The 23,340-nt window shown below is 36.5% G+C and overlaps 1 protein-coding gene across 1 annotated transcript in view; it reads left to right on the forward strand.

Moving 5' to 3' along the window:
- VAPA (VAMP (vesicle-associated membrane protein)-associated protein A, 33kDa) overlaps positions 1-23,340 on the forward strand; it is a 41,286-nt gene that overhangs the window by 13,843 nt on the left and 4,103 nt on the right. The window contains exons 2-6 of the mRNA XM_011983930.1: positions 2,613-2,765; positions 6,558-6,661; positions 7,406-7,486; positions 15,021-15,155; positions 20,872-21,045. Of these exons, the coding sequence (XP_011839320.1) occupies positions 2,613-2,765; positions 6,558-6,661; positions 7,406-7,486; positions 15,021-15,155; positions 20,872-21,045 (647 nt within the window). The remainder of the gene's footprint in view (positions 1-2,612; positions 2,766-6,557; positions 6,662-7,405; positions 7,487-15,020; positions 15,156-20,871; positions 21,046-23,340) is intronic.

Here is a 23,340-nt window from a genome sequence, read left to right on the forward strand (position 1 = left end):
TCTGGAGGAGTATTTGAAAATGCGATGCAGTGGGAACATAGGACTTCATTGTGTGGGTCTGCATTGCAGAATGTCTACTGTCCTGTTTCCTGCCCCCACCTCCCACCCCAGTAAGTACCACCCAATCATAATGCCTAATGAAAACACCTTGTAAGGGGCAGTATCACCTAAAGGGTTATGTTTGTAGCACTTCCAGTAAGGTATATAACTTCTCTTTTCCGAAGATCTTAAGGTAGATTTCTTCGTCAGGCCTTTTAAATCAGCAGCTCCTGGGGGTACATGATACAACCCCTCTATCCCTGAACCCAGCTCTCTAACTCGTTTTACCTTCCATAAAAGTCAGTGTAAAATTTTTGTGAATATTTACCTATGTATGTTTTTCTGAGGTGTAGGATACGGCTTTCATCAGGTTCTTAAAGGATTCTGTAACTCCCAAAAGTGGACCACATATTTCTTCCCATGACCTTTTTTAGCTGTTAAATCTGGTTATTCCTTTGCTAATGGTCATCAGTACTTGATAATTTTCCATTTTAAACTAGGAAAGGGGCTCAAATCTTAACTATCTGCTGGGAGCAACCCTCATTGAGAGGCTAGGTTAGAGGGATACAATGGAGCAGAAAATCTCAAATTCGTTTGTTGGGTGGGTTTATTATAGGTAATTCTACATTTTACTTGCAAGGTTAACATGCCTTGTTAAGAGTTTTGTTCTGAATTGGTGGGGTGTATTTCTTTTGATATATTATCATCATCTTTAGATAATTTATACTTTTATGTCTAGAAATCCCACAATCTGTATTGACAATTTATAATCCCTGGTGAGCAATATCTTGAAATGTAAATACTATTTCAGAATTTGTACAACTCTTGTAGAGTTTGTTGATCAAAACTGACCCACAATCATTTTAAAAATCAGTTAAAAAATTATTTTACCTTAGTTTGGATAATTGGCACTTTTTAAAATTGGAGAGAATTAAATTAATAAAACATTCAAATACTAAAAACTTACATAATTATGTTATGAAAATACATAAATACATAATTAAAAATAATTAGGTATTCATATTATGGATTAGGAATGTTCAGAATTAAAATTTTGTGACATGTCTTTTTGTCATGTTACTAAGAAATTGGATCTTTATTTTAATCTGTGCTTGCTACTAATGTTAAAGTCCTACTCAAAATAGTCCTATAAAATTTTACATTTTAAAGTGTTTGTAGTAATTATGGATTTGAGAATGTTAAGAAATGGAATTCGCCTTTAAGACTTCTAGTTTTATCAGTTCAGAACATATCTCCAGCCGGCCATTTTGTGGATTCCTGTAGTAAAATGGACACATTGGAGTTTTTTGTCTTTACTCTTATACTAGTTTTATGGTGGAGTTGTTAATCAGATGCTTTTCAAAAAGAAAATGCAAGCACTTGGGGTTGAAGAAGCAGCAAGGGGTGTATGTTGTAAATGGAATGATTAGTTTGGCCATATAATGAAACAAGCAGTTCAGAACATCGTACTTTATCACATGTATGCTTTTTTCCCCCAATATTACAATGCTTTCTTTTCTAAAACCTGCCTTTACATGCTTTCTTCTAATTTTCACTCATTTTTATCTCCTTCCTCTCATCCTAGTTCCAAATTTTTATTTATTAGAAAATATTTTACTACTCACAAACTTTAAGCATAGGATAAAATCAGTTTACTTCTTAGGGCTTGATAATAAGTGTCTTTTAATGACCTTGCCTTTGTAAAATTTTAAAAGACATGCTTATTCTTAAAGTTGAAATAAAGAAAAGATAGCCTTTATAATAGTTGTCTTTGATTCCAGCCTTCTAGCTTTTTTTTAAAAAAATATAACTTTAAACGAATTGTTTTTAGAATCATTTAAAATTACTTTTGGAATAGTTAGAACTGTGGTTATTGTTCCCAACTGGAACATGTTTTTATCTTCTGCCTCCAAATTAACCGGTATTTATTTTGTTGTCTAAATTAATCTGCATAATTTTTCTTTAGGCCTTTCTTTAGCAAAATGGATGAGCCTTTTGGGTTCTTTGTTTTGTGATTTTATGTTGTTTGGGTGCAGAACCAAAGCTCAAAAACTTTGTATCTAGAGCATATGGCATAATAAACACTTAACAAATATGTGAATGAATGAATGGATTGAATGAATGAACAAACAAAATTGAGGTAAAGCAAAAGCACTGATGTCATAGGGTGTAGGGTCTTCAGATGTAGAGATTTTTGCAGTTGGCCTAGTAAAATGAACTTGAAGATTGACACTGGTTTGCAGACAACTGGGAAATTCTCAATGTGTTAACAACATACTATAAAAATACAGTTGTAAACCTCATAGATCAGAAGTTTCACAGTACTTTTTTTGATAGAAATCATACATGTTTATGGTAGAAATTTTGTGAAATACAGGGAATGAAGAAGAAAACACGACTTTTTTTTAAGTCTACCACCTGGAGAAAGGCGGTGTTAGTAGCCATTTGGGATATTTATGCCTACAAATGTCAACACATAATTAAAATTGAAGTTACATACTTTCAGTTTTGATTCCTTTGTTGTTGAGAATCCAATTAAATTTTGTTTTCTCTTTAATTTTTAAACCTTACAGGCCCCTTCACAGATGTAGTCACTACAAATCTTAAATTGCGAAATCCATCGGATAGAAAAGTGTGTTTCAAAGTGAAGACTACAGCACCTCGCCGGTACTGTGTGAGGCCCAACAGTGGAATTATTGACCCAGGGTCAACTGTGACTGTTTCAGGTAGCAAATCATGTTCTGAATTTATGTACATTTGAATTTTGACATTTTATGATTCTGTTTTTGTTTAATAAGGTTTCATCGGGAGGGAGGGAGATAATTCTTACATTATTCTGGCTTTGCCTTTAAAGATGTCTTGTTATTGTACTATATGCAAGCTGTTTCAGAAAATTTCTCACTCTCATCTTCTGTGTAGGGAGTGTGGTCAGTTTATAAGAAATTATTGTCAATTACAAACTTTGTATCTAGTCTTTATTTCTACAGCTAACCACTACCTTCTCTGCCTTTGTTATTTTATCTTTGAAAAATTGTACCATTTTTCTGATGGGTCATTCTCCTTCAGATCATGATCATATTACACGTTGCATGCAGCTGTAGAAGTGTCATAATTCTTCTGCTTAAGAAGGTATAATGCCACTTTTGCCTACTGTGTCAAATCAGATGAGTCTTTATGTCTTTCATTGTAAATGTCAACAGTGTCCTGCGTGTGAAAACTTTTATTTTACTACTGTCTTACGTGTTTACTTGTCAAAGAAGTATGCTTGCCATATATGGATTGCTTACTCCTGCTATGGAGTCGATACTGGTACCATAGCTAATTCCCCTATAAACTGTTTTTTTCTTTCTCAGTCCCTCTGACATCACTGATATAGCTGAGAAATAGGAACTAAATATGAGAACTTATATGGTTCTATGTATTTTACTTAGGGGAGAACCTCTCAGGCTGCATTTACTCTTCCTTTACAGCAGTACTTCTCAACTCCCACGATGTGCTGTAATAACGCAGGGAGCGGGAACACACATGGATTCATCTCTCTCAGATCAGAATCTCTGGGAGCATGGCTTAGAAATGTGTACGTTTACGCTGGGCGCGGTGGCTCACACCTGTAATCCCAACATTTTGGGAGGCCGAGGCGGGTGGATCACGAGGTCAGGAGTTCAAGACCAGCCTGATCAAGATGGTGAAACCCTGTCTGTACTAAAAATACAAAAAATTAGCCGGGTGTGGTGTTGGGCGCCTGTGTTCCCAGCTACTTGGGAGGCTGAGGCAGAGAATTGCTTGAACCCAGGAGGCGGAGGTTGCAGTGAGCCGAGACCACACCACTGCACTTCAGCCTGGGCGACAGAGTAAGACTCCATCTCAAAAAAAAAAGTGCACATTAAAAAAAAAAAAAAAGGCCTGGGTGATCTTGATAAGTAATCCCAAGATACAATAATTCCGTATCAGTTTTCAAGTCCGCAGCAGAATTGGGTAGAGAGAGAGAGAACCCAGGGTAGGCTCATTGAGAGTATTTAGAGGTGGAACCTGAGTGCAAAGGCCATGAAGGACAGACCATAGAGTTTTTGATGACGCTAAATCTTCTCTCAGCAGGTACAGCCAAAAACCTCAACAGCGAGGAAAAAGATGTTTTAGTGAATCTTGTGTTAAGGAGGCCTGGGAGGAGTGCCTTTCATGTTTCTTTGCTAAGTCTAATTCATCAGTTCTTGGGATGAAGAGATGGGAAATAAAGATGAAGGAATGCATGCTCTCTGGATGTTGCTGCTTTCGACTACATCTTTAAGCCTTTAGCACAACTGGAAGAAGAGATAATTATTTCTTGTTTTCTTTTTTCTTTTTTTTGGAGACAATGTCTTGCTCTGTTGCCCAGGCAGGAGTGCAGTGATGTAATCTCAGCTGACTGCAACTTCCGCCTCCTGGGTTCAAGTGATTCTCATGCCTCAGCCACTTGAGTAGCTAGGATTACAGGCGTGCGCCAACAGCCTGGCTCATTTTTATATTTTTAGTAGAGACAGAGTTTCACCATGATGGCCGGGCTGGTCTCGAACTCCTGACCTCAAGTGATCCGTCCACGTTAGCCTCCCCAAAGGCTGGGATTACAGGCGTGAGCCACTGCACCTGGCCAGAAGATACAATTATTTCAATCCACATGGCTAAAAATAGTTTATTGGTACAAACAGTTATATCCCTAGGAATCCAAACAGCTATGCAGAATGATTTTTTCTTTGAGGGGCCTAGATTGCTGGTTTCTGTGTATTAATATTTCTTGAGAAAATAACGTATCATAGCATTTTCTTCCACAGAAACCTGCCTTATTAAAACCTGCAGACAAACTGGTTACTGATTACACAGACATGCCCTTGGATTGCTCTACTTCAATGAGAATTTGACTTTTCCAGTTTTTAGTGTAGTTTATTTCCATTTACAGTCACTCAAAGGTATGCTTCTTCCAGCAACCTTCTCTGGTTAATTCTCTGTACTACGTGCTCATTTCTCTTTTTCCCCGTGTCCCTTTGACACTTTTTTTTGAAATTGTTCCAATTTGTGCACATTTTTATATATGTTTTCAAGATCGTCTTTGTCTCGTTTTGTGGTCTGCAACCTAAATTAGAGTGTAACTGCCATAAACTTAACCATGTTGTAAGTTTTCTTTTTATTCACAGATTTTTGGTTCATAGTGATTAGCTTATAATGATTACTTAGTGAAGGTTGCTAATGGAATTTTATTTAGCTTAAGCTGTATTCTGAGGCTTTTATCCAGTACATTTCCTGCTGCTGTGTATTTGGCCCCTTGAAAAAGTTGTCTTAACCTTGATAGCAGTTAATGGACCTCCCAGACACACCTTGTGAATAAGACTTTATTACATAATTGTTATTTTCTACATTTATTTACTCGTGTTTATCTTTTCAAAAGTGTGGAGATATATCTTAGAAATAATCCAAAGTTAGGGAAATAATTTCTATAATACCATGTACATACTTTGTGTAACTGTTGATTCATTTTTTATATAGTCTCATATTGGACTCACGTTACATAAATTTAGCATGACTTACAACCACATGGAACCTTAGAAAACTTAAAAGTTGGGAAATTATAAATGCTTAAAAATTTTGAATGTTATTGAGACTGTAGAATATATTTTAGAAATCAAGAGGCTATATGGTTTCCTTGTGTACTTTTGTTTTCTTAGAAGATTGAAATAAATTCATAAACTGAAATAGATGTTTGTTTAAAATACATTTTTGAAAAATTAATTATATTAATATATGGGCTGGGCGCTGCGGCTAACGCATGTAATCCTAGCACTTTGGGAGGCTGAGGAAGGCGGATCTCTTGAGCCCAGGAATTTGATACCAGCCTGGGCAAAATGGCGAAAACCCTTTCTCTACAAAATGAGCCCAGGGAGGTTGAGGCTACAGTGAGCAGAGATGGCGCCACTGCACTGCAGCCTCACGACAGAGTAAGACTCAGTTTTAAAAAGCAAAAAATAGATGGTAGTGAGGTTTTAAGTTACTATTTCTCCTTTAAATATGCCAGCTATATAATTTTAAATCAGAAAACACTAAAATGAAGCCTAAATTCATAACTGGTTTTAATAACTTAGTAGATTTTATCTGAACTTATAGGCATTATAGTTAACACTGGCAAGGTTTTGAAAATTTTCACAAGCTGAGTTTAGAAAGGGCAAAATCATAGATTCATATTTAATTTTTAATTGCAATTGTTTATTTTGTTGGTTGTGGAAAACTTAGTAAATTAGAAAGGCAGACAGTTTGAAAATACTTGGGATCCATTAAGTTGATTCTGGATTCTTAAACATTCTGGTGTTTGGTTTCTTGAACCCTTCTTGGTTTTCTTTAAATTTGCATATTTGTGAAGTAATAGGAATGATACTATGGCCAGATACTGTTTAAGGCAAATCCCGGACTTGGTATAATTTAATCTGTAACTGTTTCAATGTATGTCTTTCAAACATGCAGGAGACAATATAATATATCCTTTTTTTCTTATTTAGTAATGCTACAGCCCTTTGACTATGATCCGAATGAAAAGAGTAAACACAAGTTTATGGTACAGACAATTTTTGCTCCACCAAACACTTCAGATATGGAAGCTGTGGTAAGTACAGAAGAAGAATTTATTTTGGGGAGTGGAGTTTAAACTGTGGGTTTTGTTCAGCAGTCAGTAGAAAAACTTAATTTCTAAAAACAAAGTTAAATTTAGATTTTTAAAAAACTGCCAATGTCTCCATTGTAGATAATCCTAACTTACAGAATGAAAGAATTTTTAAATAGTATTTTTTTTTTTTAGAAACAATTTAGAAATGCTGCTACTGGCCTAGTGCAGTGGCTCACACCTGTAATCCCAGCCCTTTGGGAGGCTAAGATGGGAGTATCTCAAGCCCAGGAGTTCGAGACCAGCCCAGGCGACATGACAAGACCCTGTCTCTACAATTAAAAAAAAAAAAAAAAACCAACAAGTAAAAAAACCAACAGATGCCTGTAGTCCCAGCTACCCAGGAGGCTTGCTTGAGCCCAGGAGTGGCCACTGCACTCCAGCCTGGGAGACAGAATGAGACCAACTGGAAAAAGAGAAAAAAGAAAGAAATACTGCTCTTAAGAAGAAAGTCCTGTGGTTGCTAGTGATATCATCGTGATTTTAATGGATGGTGATAGTAACTCTAGGATTATATATTCTGTGACATTAGCCAGTAACAATGGCAGGGTGATCAGTGAAGAGTGCACCAGTGTATTTCAGCCAAGCCAGGCAGCTACACTCATCTTTTAGCTGTCCCATGAGGTCAAACTTACTTACCATGATCATACCTCCTATGTCTCATTTTTGGTTTTGTTTATTTTTTAGTGGAAAGAGGCAAAACCTGATGAATTAATGGATTCCAAATTGAGATGTGTATTTGAAATGCCTAATGAAAATGACAAATTGGTAAGTAGGAAAATGTAAAAAAAAAATTGAAGCTGTTGAGGGCTCAGTTCCTTTGATTAATTTTGCTTCTATTTTTGACCTTTGAGATATGTGTGTTATGGCTCTTTCATGTCATAAGACTCAGTGGTTAAGTTTTAAAAAACTTGGTATACTTTTTTTTTTTTTTTTAAATAACATTTTGTTTATCCAAGAAGAAAGAAAGACTCACTTTTAGGTCTAGACTACATCCTGGAGAAGAATCCTTTAAGTATAGCAGATTTTTGTGGCGTAAACCACTACAGGTTCTTTTTTAGAATGAGACATGTATACATAATTTAAAAATACATATAAATTGCTTTTTGGCCATTATGTACCAGCAGTTTGGGGATAAAAAATTCACTTACATGGACAGTTTATTCCAGGTTTAGCTATTCCCAGGTGTTTTGCTCACTTTTGTTTTTAGTCAAATCCATCTGATTGCATTCTTTAGTAAATAATTGTTATGCTGCTTACTCATTAGTGTAGGTCAAATACAATTTGGGGGACTGAGGGATATATGTGTTTATTTAAAAACAAACAAATGGTAGTCGGTGAATGTACAGAGTGGATTATAGTCACTTACCTTGTCCTTTTCCCTGTCTGGGTTGCAAATTTGAATCTTTCCTTATGGTAAGAGAGACTTGAAAGATAAGTTTTTCTGTGTGTGTATGTGACTTAATACATACAATAATACGGATAAATAGAATTGTTTGGCACGATTTGGTTACAGTCTGACATGACTACTGCCTTAATCTGGTGGCCATTTGCTCTATTGAAAAGTAAACATGCAGATTAAATACGTGAGCTCAGTTACTGTGTTTCTCTTTCAGGATAAGCAGAAATGAAAAGGTCTCTGGCAATTAGGTGTTGACCAAATTAGTTTTTGAATTTTTAAAATACCTCTTTTAAGTGATTTTTGAGGTATTTGCCAAAAGCAAAAAAATGTGAACACGTATATTCTCTGTAAAGTGAGTGTTAGATGGCCTGTGTATGCTTCCCATTTAGAGGTTTTCCTTTTTGGCTTAGGCTGAGGGAAGCTAATAGCTTGCACAGCTCTTACTGTTGAAATCAAGAAAACAAAACAGCATATTGTCTGGATTGACTTTTTAAAAAAAAAATTTGGATATTTTCTCACTTAGAGTTTTATGTCATTTTTTACAGTAATTCAGTCAGCATAAATCTGTCTTCTATCTGGGCTTCTGCTATGCTCTGGATAGCACACACTTTGAGATGTGTGAAAAGGATTGAGACCGCAGGTATTTGATACTGCTGATTAAGAGTGGCTCTCACTGGTTTGGAAACCAAACCAGAAGTTGATGGGAATGATACAGTAATGACAGTTGAACCCAGCGATTTACCCATCTTGGGTGAAAAGAGCCGTTATGCCTACCTATTGGTCTAGCCCATCGTTATCCAAGAAAGTAGTTTTGGGTCTCTTTTAGCGCTTGAGCAAATACCGAATGGAGTTCCCAGAATCGCCCTTGGTGGAACTCGAGCAGCAGTAGTTTGAACCTGGAACCTTTTCAGAGCAGGTATTACTAGTAACCTGAAAGCTGTTAAGTAACTTCAAAGTACTCTAGAGAATATCTTGAGTCTGAGCCTTGATTAGCTAGGTGCTAATGTATTTTCACTAATTGGATTATCTGGACTTGTATATTAAATTGTAGGAAATATCTGCTAAAGATAATTTTTAAGAAGATTTATTTTGAAAAACTTGAAGCACCTAGAAGAGTAGGTAGGGGGAGTATAATGCACCTCTGTGAACTTATGAGCAGCTTTAACAATGACTAGTTTGTGGTTAAGCTTATTATATATAAATCCTATTACTTCTCATCTTAGGTATTGTTTAAGGCAAATCCCAGACATGGTATACTTTAATCTGTAACTGTTTGAATGTATATCTTTCAAAGTACTTTAAAAAAAGAGATAAAAGAGTTTTAATGACAGTACTGTTACTATGCCTTTAAAAATTTAGCATATCCTTAATATCAGGCTATCCAGGCAGCATTAAAACTTGTCACAGATGTCATTAAAAAAATTTTTTTTCTGCAGTTTGTTTGAATTAGATGAAAATAAAGTCCAAATAGTTGTTCTTTTTTTTTTGTTTTTCTTTGAGAATGGAGTCTTGCTCTGTTGTTCAGGCTGGAGTGCAGTAGCACGATCCTGGCGCACTGCAACCTGTGCCTCACGGATTCAAGCAGTTCTCCTGCCTTAGCCTCTAGTAGCTGGGATTACAGGTGCACGCCACCACACCTGGCTAATTTTTGTATTTTTTGTAGAGACAGGCTTTTGCCAGACTGGTCTCAAAATCCTGACCTCAGGTGATCCACTTGCCTTGGCCTCCCAAAGTGTGCTGGGATTACAGGTGTGAGCCACCGCGCCTGACCGAGTCCAAATACTTCTGTTGGATGATATGTTTCTTAAATCTCTTAGTTTGTTGTTTCCTCTCTTTTTTTTTTTTTTTTTTGCAAATTATTGAATGTTTTTATTATTAAACTATGTTTGCCTATAGACGTTCCCACAGACTTGATTTTGCTGATTCCATCCTTGTGGTGCCATTTAGCCTTTTTCCCTTGTCCCTGGTATTTCCTATGATTGAAAGTTTGAAATGAGTGGTTCTCATCCAGGGGCAATCGATTTGCTCCTCTAGGGACCGTGTTTGGAAACATTTTTGGTTTTCATGACTGAGAGGTAGGTAAGGGTGCTACAGATAACCTGTTTAGTGGGCAGAGGCCAGAGATGCCTTTCAACTTCCTGTGATGCACAGAACAGCCCCCACAACAAAGAATAATCTGGCTCAAAATGTCAGTAAAGTTGAGATTGAGACAATATGGCCTAGGTCTGTTAATTCATTTAAGATTGTCTGATGGTGATACTCTGTCATTCCTGCTTCATAACACTAGTTAGAATACTTGTGTAAAGAGAAACTTGTGCTTATGTAATATTTGGTTATTAAGTGGTAGAGTTTAAAAAGGCAGAACAAATGCCAAAGTTTATCTTTAAAGGTTTTGAAAAATGAGTTGGTTTGTAAGCATCCCACCTCGTGATGTACAGTTGATCTTCCACTTTCCATCCTTTCTTTCTTACCTCCCTGCTTCTATATTGATAAAACTCATGAATTTAAATATATTTGAGTTTTAACTCTTGGCAGTTAATTATTATTATTGGTGCTCAAGTTGCCTGGTAAGGATACTTTTCACATTGGTTCTTGAGATTTTTTGATCCTCATAGTCTTTGGTAATTTTCTTGTCTAATGTGGCAAGATTTTTCCAGGTTCAGACCTGGAAAGAAGCTCAGGACCATTTCAGTGGGAGATGGTATTTCAGGACTACAGTCGGCCAGGGCCCTGTGACAAAATTGATTTTTAATTTTGTCAAACTCTCTATTCATTTTTTTGACCAAGATAAGAGTGCAGGCCCATTTTTCATTTGAAGGTGCTTCTTCAAATGGTAAAATTTTAATGATAAAACAGCATATAGGATGATGTGGATCCTTTTATTTCTTGGGGTAATGATCGCATTTTATGGTTGGATTATGTTGGGTAATTCAAAATGTGCAAAATCCAATACTGATCCTGAGAAGAATGGGCAGGTACTTCTATGAACCGGCTGAAGTGGTGTTTCAGTATAGCAATAGATAAATATAACTTATGACGTTCATGGCTCACTGGCCTTGCCGTTATGATTTTTGATGGATGTTTTTGAATGTTTATAATTTACATTTCAAGTTTTACACATAAAATGAGACTTAAAGATTGTAATATATCACCATTTCAAATTTATGTAATTGGAACTTGCAAAAATCGTGTCTATACTATCTAGGCTGGAAGTGGCCTTAATTGATTAATGTGTATGTTAAAGAGAGACTAAAACACAACTGTGTTTTTATAAGGGAGTATTTCCCAGTGTATTAGGTTGGAAGCGTTCTGTAGTCAAGTGAGCTTGGAAAAATACTGTAAATGTCTCCAAGAGGAATCACATGTGTATCTGCCTATTAAAGGCTCTGAGCAAACTTAATGGTAAAGAAATATATTTAATCCAGTATTTTTTTTTTTTTATTTAGAATAACCTAATTAGGAAATACCGATGTTCTGAAAAAATATACTTTGGGAAATACTGTTCCTGCCTAAACTCACTCTTGCAATATTAACTAACCTGCAGATTGTACAAGAAATGTTACATACTGAGAAATGTGTTTAAACTCAGTGCAACCTGGCACAGACCGAGTTCCATCTGGGTTGTTAATTGATTGTGTGACTTTCAAGTTATCAATTTAATGTTGCATCTCATCTTTTATAGAAAATATGAAATCTTAAGGTACCAAATCTGAAGTCTTATGATAGCACAAAATATATAAGAAGTTTTTGTTTCTAACAATTAAGGATAAAACCTTTTATATCTGTCTAAAGATAAATAACAGAACACCTCTTTCTTAATATTTTATTCATGTGGTAATAAGACCCTATTGATAACTGTATCCTGCTGTTTCTAGGTCAATATTCTTTATAGGTGAAGTTGATAAAACTGGTTAAAAAAATATTTTTGACATGTTGGTTTCTTTCTAGTATCTGTAGATAAAATTAGTAGTTAATAGTCGTTTTCTTTGTTTAGCATGAAATTTGGCTCTTTGGAAATTAGGACATTATTGGATAGTGTGATACACAGTTTGTTAATTTACTTCAGATGAATTGATAAAATGCTGTATGACGCTGAATCCTGACTTACACAATTGCTGAAATATGACACTCCCTTATTCAAAGAAAATACATTTCTAGATGTGCAAGATGAACAAAAATGTTTTGAAAACTTGGTGATGTCTTTTTTAAAAGTATAGAGTGGAAAATATACTTTTTATCTTACAGTTATGATTGTGATACAGAGAATTCTTTGAGATCTTTCGATCTTTTATTCTTTTAGTTTATTAGTATGTTGTAAAAAGTGTGTTAACTTAAAATCAGTTTAATTTTTAACTGCATTGCTGGTAACAGCTTAGGATTTAACATAGAACTCTGAATGGCATTTGTATTTTTTGTTCAGCTTTATTTAGTGTTTAGAGCAGTGGAGAAGTTCATAGGGGTTCTTTACACCTTTATTTTTTGTTTCAATATATGCATACATTATTAAATGATCACCACAATCAAGCTGATTAACATATCAATCACCTCAGATAAGCACCATTTTTATGGGTCACATTTACTTTAAAGAGTCGATCAAAATTTCATTTTTGGTAGTCAACTTAGAAAAATTTGGTTAGTGTTGAAAACAGATTCTGCAATAGCTATCACAATTGTTGATGCACTCTCCTCAGATATTGTAGAGGTAACAAGTCTTGAACTTCATGATTTTTTTTTAGTGTGTCTTAACGCCACTTCCTCACTTCCCCAGCCCCTCTTCCTGTATCCTTGTGCAGAAAGAAGTACACTGGTATTTAAGTACTGTATTAGTCTGTTCTCACATTGCTGTAAAGAAATACCTGAGACTGGGTAATTTATAAAGAAAAGAGGTTTAATTGGCTCACAGTTCTGCAGGCGTACGTACAGGCAACATGACGGCTTCTGTATCTGAGGAGGCCTCAGGAAACCTCCAGTCATGGTGGAGAGCAAGGGGGAGCAGATGCCTCACATGGTAGGAACAGGAGCAAGAGAGAGCGAAGGGGCGGTGCTACACTCTTTTTAACAACCAAATTTCATGAGAACTCTATCATGAGAACAGTACCATGAGGATGGTGCTAAACCATTCATGAAGGACCCACCCCCATGATCCAGTCACTTCCCACCAGGCCCCACCTCCAACGCTGGAGATGACAATCTGACATGAGATTTGCCAGGGACACAGATCCAAACTATATCAAGTGTGTTGTATACATATACCCCACTTGTTTGAGGATTTTGATCTTTTTACGGATGCTGTTTATTCTTGGGTGTTTACATGTTTGGAATGCAGTGAAAAAGTATGATGTTATTTTGTTGATTTCCTTAGACTTTTTAGGACCTTAATACTGAATATATAAGTAAGGAAAGATTGAAGTTTTGTGTTCATCTTATAGGGTAAAAAAATGGAGCCAACTTTAGAATCACAGTGACTGAGTTCATATTTTTATTTTTATAGTTTAAATAAATCATTTATTTGTGACAAAACAATTCTCATTTATTTGAACCATCACTAAAGTGTGGGCTACTTTTTGGGAAATAGCTCTCTGATTTGGTTCATAGATAAGGTGCCCCAGGAAACTTAGGAACCCTTTTATTTTAGAACAAAAGGACTCTTAGTATTTTTTTCCTGGATAATAAACATAAGCAAATACCATCCTTAAGCACACTGAGCTGTGTCGTTACCCTAGTCCTCGGGATCAGCAGGTGTGTGCCAATACATTTCATTTTGTTAATGGCCCCTAGTGTCTTCAGTTGAGTTATTGTCAGTGCTAGTACTGAAAGCCATTCAGCATGTTCCGTGTATTGTTGACAGCTGGAGGCACATGATACGAAAGTGCTGACTATTGTACAAAATAGGGTTCTTTGAATTATTAGCTCTGTTCGGATTGTCAGCTCTGTATTATGAAATACGTAATGTCCAATTAGTGGTAGTGGTTATTTTTTAAGGATCAGATGTGGTTTTATTATTTTTGAAGTTTTATGACCTATTCAGTTCTTTGTGTTCACTTCTAAAAAATTTTCGAGGCCTTAACACTGACATTTTCTGAATTTCTTAAATGTATTGCATTTCATTTATGTCCTCCATCTGACATTTGAAGGTGACGTATTTTCTAGAAAAAAATACTGGTTTGTTTTAATGAAGACTGAGGGGCTGTAAAGAACAGGGATGTCAGGGGTCTTATTATAAAGACATTTTATGGTTGAATATACATTATTTTCTGTTGAGACAGAGAACAAATGGGATATCAGTAAGTATAATTAAGGAATCCCTTTCCTGCTTGTTTGTATAATACAGTAATGCTTTTATCTATTAAAGGAATTTGAAAAGAAAGGAAGAGAACTATGGAGTTAATGGTTATGTGAGTCTTTAAGTGTGTTTATTGGCCTGGGATGTGTGTGAGGGCGTGAGTGTATTAGGGGATAGACTTTAAGTACAAGAGAGGTTTATAAAATTGTTCAGATTGAGTGTTATCAAAGGTAAGAAGACATGAAGGTGCTTGTTTTTCAGATTATTGACAATTATTAATTAGTAAAAAAATTAAAAGCCACAAAGAATTAGATGGTATTCATTTTAAAACAATGTAAGGCTGGAATAAATTTTAATGAAGTATGTACATTTATTAGGTGCACATAATGCCATTAGATTATAACTAATTTTGTTTGGGAAATATAAAAAGCGAGTTCAGAAACTTTTGCTTTAACATAGCTATTACTTATTAGTATCGTTTCTTATGCATTAATGCATTTTTATGAAGTGTTAATGTTTTAGAGCCTAATGGTTTCTGTGTCAGTCATTCCCAATATCATGCAGAAGAAATCAGAGTTCGGTGAGAATCTGAGAATATGTTTCCCATGCCATCTCAGGGTATAACTCCACCAGGGAATGCTCCGACTGTCACTTCAATGAGCAGCATCAACAACACAGTTGCAACACCCGCCAGTTATCACACGAAGGATGACCCCAGGGAACTCAGTGTGTTGAAACAGGAGAAACAGAAGGTTTGTTATAGGGAGCTAACAGACTTAGGAGTCTACTAGTGTTAATGATTAAGTTAAAAATGTAGATATCTAGCAGATAAGTGGTATTGTGCGTGTGTTATATGAAGTAGATAGAATTGAACTATGCCTAAAATTACAATAAAACCACAAAGCACTTAAAAATCTTGCACACAAACTACTCTGTTCTAAAAAACTTCTGAACTTACTAAAATCTCAGTAGTGAGCAGGACAGTATAAGTGTGAACTTTACGAAGTTAGTGTAATTTTTTTCTTTGAGATTTGGGGGGCATACTCTTTTTTTTTTTTTTTTTGAGACGGGGTCTCACTCTGTCACCCAGGCTGAATTCTCCCACCTTAGCCTCCTCAGTAGCTGAGACTACAGGCATGTGCCACCATGCCTGGCTAATAATTTTTCTGTTGTTTTGGTGGAGGTGGGGTTTCACCATGTTGGCCAGGCTGGTCTCAAACTCCTGACCTCAGGTGATCCGCCTGCCTTGGCCTCCCAAAGTCCTGGGATTACAGGTGTGGGCCACCACACGTGGTCAACCCCACAGTTTTAGCAGATTGTTTATACTCTGATTTGGTTTTGCATATGATATGCATTACTAAGGCTTTAAAAAATTACTGTTTAAATGTTTAATACTTTTTTGTTTTTGTGATTGGGAATTATTTACTTCTGGGAATCATGATCCTAGAGAAACAGTAAATTGTTGTTTAGGGTGGGAAAAAAATTTCAGGTAACCTTGTTACTTAAATCCCGTCTCTTAATTCATAGGTTAAACCCTTAATTCTGCCTCTCACGGTTTATGACAGTACTCTTGACTTTAGCCTCTTAACTCCTTTTATGTGCGTCTTTATCCATCACTCATGTTAGTTGTAAGACTGTAGCCCCACGTTTATGTCCTTTTTCTCCTTTGTTCTTCCCAAGGCTTCTTTGCGAACTTGTTCTTGTATTTCCAATTCCTAGTTCCCTCTTTTTCTAATTAAACCCCAGTAGAAATACTTGGAATATTAGAACTGAAATTCTGATGGTCGTTAGAAAAGAATAAAGAAGTACAGTCATGCATCTCTTAAGGATGGGAATATATATTGAGAAATGCGTTGTTAGGTGATTTGTTGTATGAACATCATAGAGTGTGCTTTAAAAAACCTATATATGGTATTGCCTGTTGTTCCTAGGCTACAGACTTGTGTAGCCTGTGGCTGTACTACAGTGGTAAGTATTTGTGTATCCAAACAATCTATAGCAAGCTCTTTCAACCTGCAGCCTGCTACCCACATGTGGCCCAGGATGGCTTTGAATCCGGCCCATCGCAAATTCATAAATTTTCTTAAAACGCTATGAGATTTTTTTTTGGTGATTTTTTTTTTTTTTTAATAGCTCATTAGCTATTGTTAGTGTTAGTGTATTTTATGTGTGGCCCAAGACAATTTTTCTTCCAGTGAGGCCCAGGGAAACCGGAAGATTGGACACCTGTGACTATACACAGAAAAGGCGCAGCAAAAATATGGCATAAGAGATTAAAAAAAAAATTGTATACCTGTATACCAGTATACCTGTATACTGTTAATGGATTTTGCAGAACTGGGTCTGCAGTTTCGGGTGGGTCAGTGAATGAGTGGTGAGTGAATGGGAAGGCCTAGGACGTTACTATACACTGTAGACTTTATAAACACTGTACACTTGGGCTACATTTATTAAAATTTTTTTCTTTAATAGTCTTAGTTTTGTGTAACTGTTTTCATAAACTCTAAAATTAAAAATTTTGACATAACCTAAAGCACAAGCACAGTGTATAGATACATAAAAATATCTTTTTTATGTCCTTATTCTATAGGCTTTTTAAAATTTTTTAAATAAGATTTTTTAAAAAACTTTTTTTGTGAAGACTAAGACACAGCACACACATCAGCCTAGGCCTACACAGGGGCGGAATCATCAGTATCACTGCCTTCCATCTCCACATCCTGTCTCACTGGAATGTCTTCAGGGACAGTAACACGCATGGAGGTGTTATCATCTGTGATAACAGCGCCTTCTGGAATACATCCTGAAGGACCTGCCGGAGTCTGACTTAGAGTTAACTTTTTGTTTTCATAAGTAGAAGGAGTACATTCTAAAATAAATGATAAAAAGCATAGCACAGTAAATACATAAACCTGTAACATAGTCATTTATTACCAAGTATTCTGTATTGTACATAAATCATATGTGTGATACTTTTATATGACTGGAGTACAGTATGTATATTTACACCAGCATCACCACAAACATGTGAATAATGTGTTGTAAGACCTCACTAGATAATAGGAATTTTTCAGTGCCATTATAATTGTATGGGAACACTATCGTATGTATGGATCATCGTTGACCAAAACATCATTATACAGTGCGTGACTGGAGAACTCATAGATGGAGGATTACTGCAGATAGGCTAAATAGTGGAAAATGGACAAGATTGGTTTATTGTTTTATTTTAGTTGATACACACCTTGACTTTCCAGCTTATTCTAAATTGCAGTGTCAAATGTAAGGGACTGTGCATCAATTTACTAAGAGTCACAGCATGTTGAATCCCTCTAGTTTGCTTGTTTCATGGTTCTCAGAAGAACCAGTCTTCTCTTTCTGGACCAGTTTGCAGCAACTCTAAAGAAACAAGCTGTTTTATTGGAGCCAAACCTCACTATTAGAGGTCCTGAATGGAAGCATATACTTAAAGTTACACCTGCTTAATTTCTTCCATCAGGCTGTTCAGATTGTCACTCCACGCATGACTCAAACCCCACCCTTCCATCACACTTCCCCCATTTTTAACTCCCAACTAAGATTAATATGCTGTATTACATATACATATGTAGCATATGTATATGTAAATAAAATAGATTTTCTTGCACCTATTATGTATGTTGACTGGTTTGTAAGGGGCCTAGCTAGTATGTGATACAACTTATTGGGCACACTTTTGAAGTGTGTTTCAGCTTCACAATGTTCTTTGCATTCTAGTCTCTTTATGCTCCACAAATTGGTTATCATTTATTCTCCTTTTTGTTATAAAAGTAGTATAACTTTTTTTTTTTTTTTTCTTGAGATGGAGTCTTGCTCTGTTGCCCAGGCTGGAGTGCAGTGGCACGATCTCGGCTCATTGCAAGCTCCGCCTCTGGGATTCACGCCATTCTGCTGCCTCAGCCTCCCGAGTAGCTGGAACTACAGGCGCCCATCACCACGCCCGGCTGATTTTTTTTGTATTTTTATAGAGACAGGGTTTCACCATGTTAATCAGGATGGTCTCGATCTCCTGACCCCGTGATCTGCCCTCCTTGGCCTCCCAAAGTGCTGGGATTACAGGCGTGAGCCACCGCGCCTGGCCGCGTATAACATTTTTAAGAGAACATTTTAAGAAAAATCTAATTGTATTTGCTTAAATTCTAACCTAATTACAAGTCTAATTCTATTAGAATTAGAAACATCTAAATCTAATTCCAATCTAGTTATCTTTTTATGGAATATCTTCTTATGGATGTGTTATTTAAAATTGGAAAGAATGGAAAGCTGCCCATCAAATGCTTAACAAAAGTGAAATGTTTAATTTTGGCAAGGCATAGAATAGAATATTTAATGATACGTCATTTAAAATGATTATTAAAAATGCATATAAATGAATAAGCAAATATGTATGCCCAATTTTATAAAATGTGTGTGGAAAAATAGTAATGTAAATAATAGTTTTGTTGATTTCATGAGATTATGGGAAATGAGTTTTTCCCTTCCCTCCATAATTTAAAATTTTATGCAATGTAAAGAATTTAAAAACAAAAATCTAGTTGTCAAGAGCTTGATGATCTTTGTTTTAGTTTTTTTTCTCTTTGGTGTTGACCCCATGTATGTCTTTTTATCCCCCTTTTGGAGACAGAGTCTCACTCTCACCTCGGCTGGAGTGCAGTAGCAGGATCTCGTCTCATTGCAGCCTCCACCTCCTAGGCTCAAGCCACCTCAGCCTCATGAGTAGCTGAGATTAGAGTTGCACACTACCATGCCTGGCTAATTTTTAAAATTGTTTTTTGTAGAGACAGGGTCTCCCTCTGTTGCTCAGGCTGTTCTTGAATTCCTGGGCTCAAGCAGGCCACCTATCTCGGCTTCCCAAAGTTTTGGGATTACAGGCATGAGACATGGTACCCTGCTTCATCCTCTTAAGTTTTTCGTCAATTTTCTGGTATGGGTATGATACTTTTTCCCAATTCTTAACCGAAACCTAGAAGTTCTTCTGTTGCCATATTGGTGGCCATTGCCACCTCCTTTATAAAGGAAGTCAGTGTGCCAACTTCATTATCAGAAGTTGGATTTGTGTTAGGATAGAATTTGACCACACTGAAAATCATTTTGAAATGAGTTCTAACTACTATTAAGGAAAATAATAGGAAAATGTATTGGCAGGGTAAGATATATCTGAAGCAGTGTTTTAATAGTAGAGGTGGCTATTATTCGATTGGGGTGGAAGAGATTGGGGTGAAGAACAAAAAAGCTGGCAAGAGAAAAACTCAGAGAAAGAATTGAAGTATGCTTCTTTAATTTAAACCTTTCTTAACTGGGAAGCTTGAAGAAAAATGGAAGAATCTGCCGACAGGTCAAATACATACTGTTGTTGATTAGAACCTCATTATAAATTTCATTTTTAAATAGATTTTACATGGATTTAGGCATAGTAATCAAATCACATCCCCTTCATAAGAAGAACAAGTTTTGCCCTTTGAGCAAACAATCTGTTTGTACTTAATATAAATTTGGCAGCTGGGGTGGTGTGGTAGGCGTGCAGCCTCTGATAAATCTTATAAAATGAGTATTGTGGAATGCCATAAAGTTGATTTTGTAAATGTCTTTGTTAGCAGTTTATAGCTGAAAAAGCAGATTTTATCTAAAATTATTTTAAAGCAAGTAAAAATTTAATTAAAATGAAAAAACTTGTTACACTAATACTGCTACTATGTGTGGTGACATAAATGCTGTTAGAGTGAAGGATGTTGGGGTACTTTAGACCACAGGCTGAAGAATATGTAGATGCTGTCATAGATGTTTATCTCCAGGCCTTCAACACTAACTTCAAATGGTTCAGTGTTGGTTAGGATTAAGATTTTGGGGCTCATAGTCTTCAGAGCATGCTAATTTTTACTGTGATGTTGAATCACGTGAATGAAAGCAAACAGCATTACTAAGATGATAATAGAAGTTAGCTTTTTTGGCATGTTTTTTCTTAGGTAGTTTCTAATTTTATTGGAATGATTGCAATAATAACCCCCTACGCCCCAGAACCTTATTTGAATTGCAGAACCAGAGCAGGGAAAATGACCTTCGTATTTGGATTTTGTTGATGTCAGTCATTCAGCATACTTTGATTGAATAACTACTCTTGACCAAAGTGCTGGTTTTAGGGGTAAATACAAAGAGAGCTCTTGCTCTCCCAGCCTTTGAAGTGTTATAGGAAAGAACTTGAACAATAATTGTTAAGATACATAATAAAGTGCTATGGTAGACGTACATGCCAGCGGTTATGGGAATAGAGGGAGTGGGCTCGTTATTTAGACTAATCTGACTGCTGACATGTACTGTTTTAGGCCTTTTAAAGAGTTTTTCATAAACAAAGATGTAGAATTTATGTTTTTGTTTGTTTAAAACCTGTAAGAAGATTTGGTAAAAAAAAATCTCAATATCTTTGTAATACAGAATGATATGGAACCTAGCAAAACTGTTCCACTGAATGCATCTAAACAAGATGGACCTATGCCAAAACCACACAGTGTTTCACTTAATGATACTGAAACAAGGAAACTAATGGAAGAGTGTAAAAGACTTCAGGGAGAAATGATGAAGCTGTCAGAAGAAAATCGACACCTGAGAGTAAGTTCTGTTGGTTGAAAATAAGTTGATTTAAATGAAGGTATAGGACATGTGAGTGTTATTAGGCCATTTTAGCAATTAGTTTTTAAATTTATCCTTGGTCAGTTCTTTCTTGTTTTCCCCAATTTGATTATGTCCTGACCTTTGCTCCCCACCCTACTCCTCTCTTAAAAGTCTTCCTGTGGTTTCTCATTGCCACAAGTTCCTTACCTTAGCACACATTCTAATCATTTGTGATCTGGCCTGCAGCATTGCCAGCTTCAGCTCTTGTTTCTCCTGTCCTTCCCATTTTGTGCCCCAGTCACACTGAACTAGGATTGTGTTGTCCCACATCATAGCCATTAGTCACCTAGGACTGTTGAGCACTTGAAATGGGATTTGTTCAAATTGAGCTGTGCTGTTGAGTGTAAAATACTGATGTTGAAGAGTTAGTACAGAAAAAGGTAAATTTTTCTTTTTTTAATGGTTACATACTGAAATAGTAGTTTGGGTATATGGGGTTGAATTGAATATATTATTAAAATGAATTTTGCACATTTCTTTTTACTTTTTAAATGTACTATTGGAAAATTTAACGTTACATATGGGGTCACATTTGAAGCTCACATATTGGCGTGGGGCAGCGTTGGGCTGGAGTATGCTGGAGAAGCATCTGTTTATCACCCCTCTTTTGCTTTAGTGTAAGCTCTTCACTGTGACTGGAAAGGCTCAGAACCCTGTCCCTCCCGACACAGCACATACACATATTAATGTCTTGCTACTATATTCTTGTTGATTTTTCATTATAGTGTTTGCTGGGACCCTCTCCAAAAGAAAAAAAAATCGATTTGTCCTGTCTGCTTTGTGCCACCACTATGCCGATTGCATTCTACTGCTCTTACTTGTTAGAGGCCTTTCTCCCTCTAGTGGGCAGTAATTTTCTTGGGGACAGGGGCAGTGTTTCATTTCTCTCTGCATTCACTGTACATGCGTGTAGTAGTCATATATTTGATTGAATAAATGGATGGTGAAGGAGGACTGATTTGAATATGTGTGAAATTTATGAATAATACTTGTCTTTGACAAGTAATTGTTTCAAGACCTGAATTCCTATATGTTGCTCTTTAGTTTTTGTCTGAAGCCCTTTGCAGCAACGTAGATGATACAAAAATATATGTAACTAAAATAAGCTAAATGATGGGAGTTATTTGATTATTCCTTTTGTTAGGTGTATATAGGAACTGCACTCTGAACACTGTTTCTTAAGTCGATCTGTGAACTCCTTTGCTGAAATGCTTTTTAAAGTGAATTTTTGTGTCTCTTCATGTTTGATACTTCATAGTACCCCCTTGAGGGGTACCCCTCTGCTTCCAAGTGCTTGTCTGGATAGTGGGAAGAATATCTTTATTTCACACCTACACACCATGGATCTTTTAAAGGATTTTGTTGGTTACTTTTACTTGATCTGCCATGACAGTTCTGTTCTTTGATAAAGATGTGCTCCTTAGGGTGCTCAATAGATTTCTTTCAAAAGCCACTGTTTACCTCTGGCATGGAGGGGAGAGTGTAAACAGTAGGAGTGACAGGTGGGGCAGGTCTGGAAAATAGGAAGAATGAACCAGGGAAGTGAGAGAGACTATTCCTGGTTTCTGCTCTTTGTATGCTAATGTTCTGTATGAGATTTTATTTGAGAGATGATTCTGCTGTTGGAAAAGTAAAACAAAAAAGCTGTGCTGGGCACGGTGGCTCACACCTGTAATCCCAGCACTTTGGGAGGCCGAGGTGTGTGGATCACCTGAGGTCAGGGGTTCGAAACCAGCCTGGCCAACGTGGTGAAACCCCTGTCTCTATTAAAAATACAAAAATTATCTGGGTGTGGTGGCGAGTGCCTGTAATCCCAGCTACTTGGGAGGCTGAGGCAGGAGAATCACTTGAACCTGGGAGGCAGAGGTTGCAGTGAGCGAGAGCACACTGTTGCACTCCAGCCTGGGCAATAAGAGCAAATCTCAAAAAAACAAAACAAAATAAAACAAAAACCTTGGAGACCCACTGGCTTACAGAATTTCAGACCCTTTAGCATTTTATACACAGGGCCATCAAAATTTTTTGCCATGTTAACTTTCTTGCTCCTGTCTGTTCACTATCCGTTTTAATTCCCCTAGCCCTGTGGTTCTTAATTCACACTGCATGTGAATCACCTAGTGAGCTTTAAAAAGTTACAGTTGGCTGGGCGCGGTGGCTCAAGCCTGTAATCCCAGCACTTTGGGAGGCCGAGACGGGCGGATCACGAGGTCAGGAGATCGAGACCATCCTGGC

Source organism: Mandrillus leucophaeus, unplaced genomic scaffold, assembly GCF_000951045.1.
Source record: "Mandrillus leucophaeus isolate KB7577 unplaced genomic scaffold, Mleu.le_1.0 Scaffold257, whole genome shotgun sequence".
In the NCBI taxonomy this organism is placed as follows: domain Eukaryota; kingdom Metazoa; phylum Chordata; class Mammalia; order Primates; family Cercopithecidae; genus Mandrillus; species Mandrillus leucophaeus.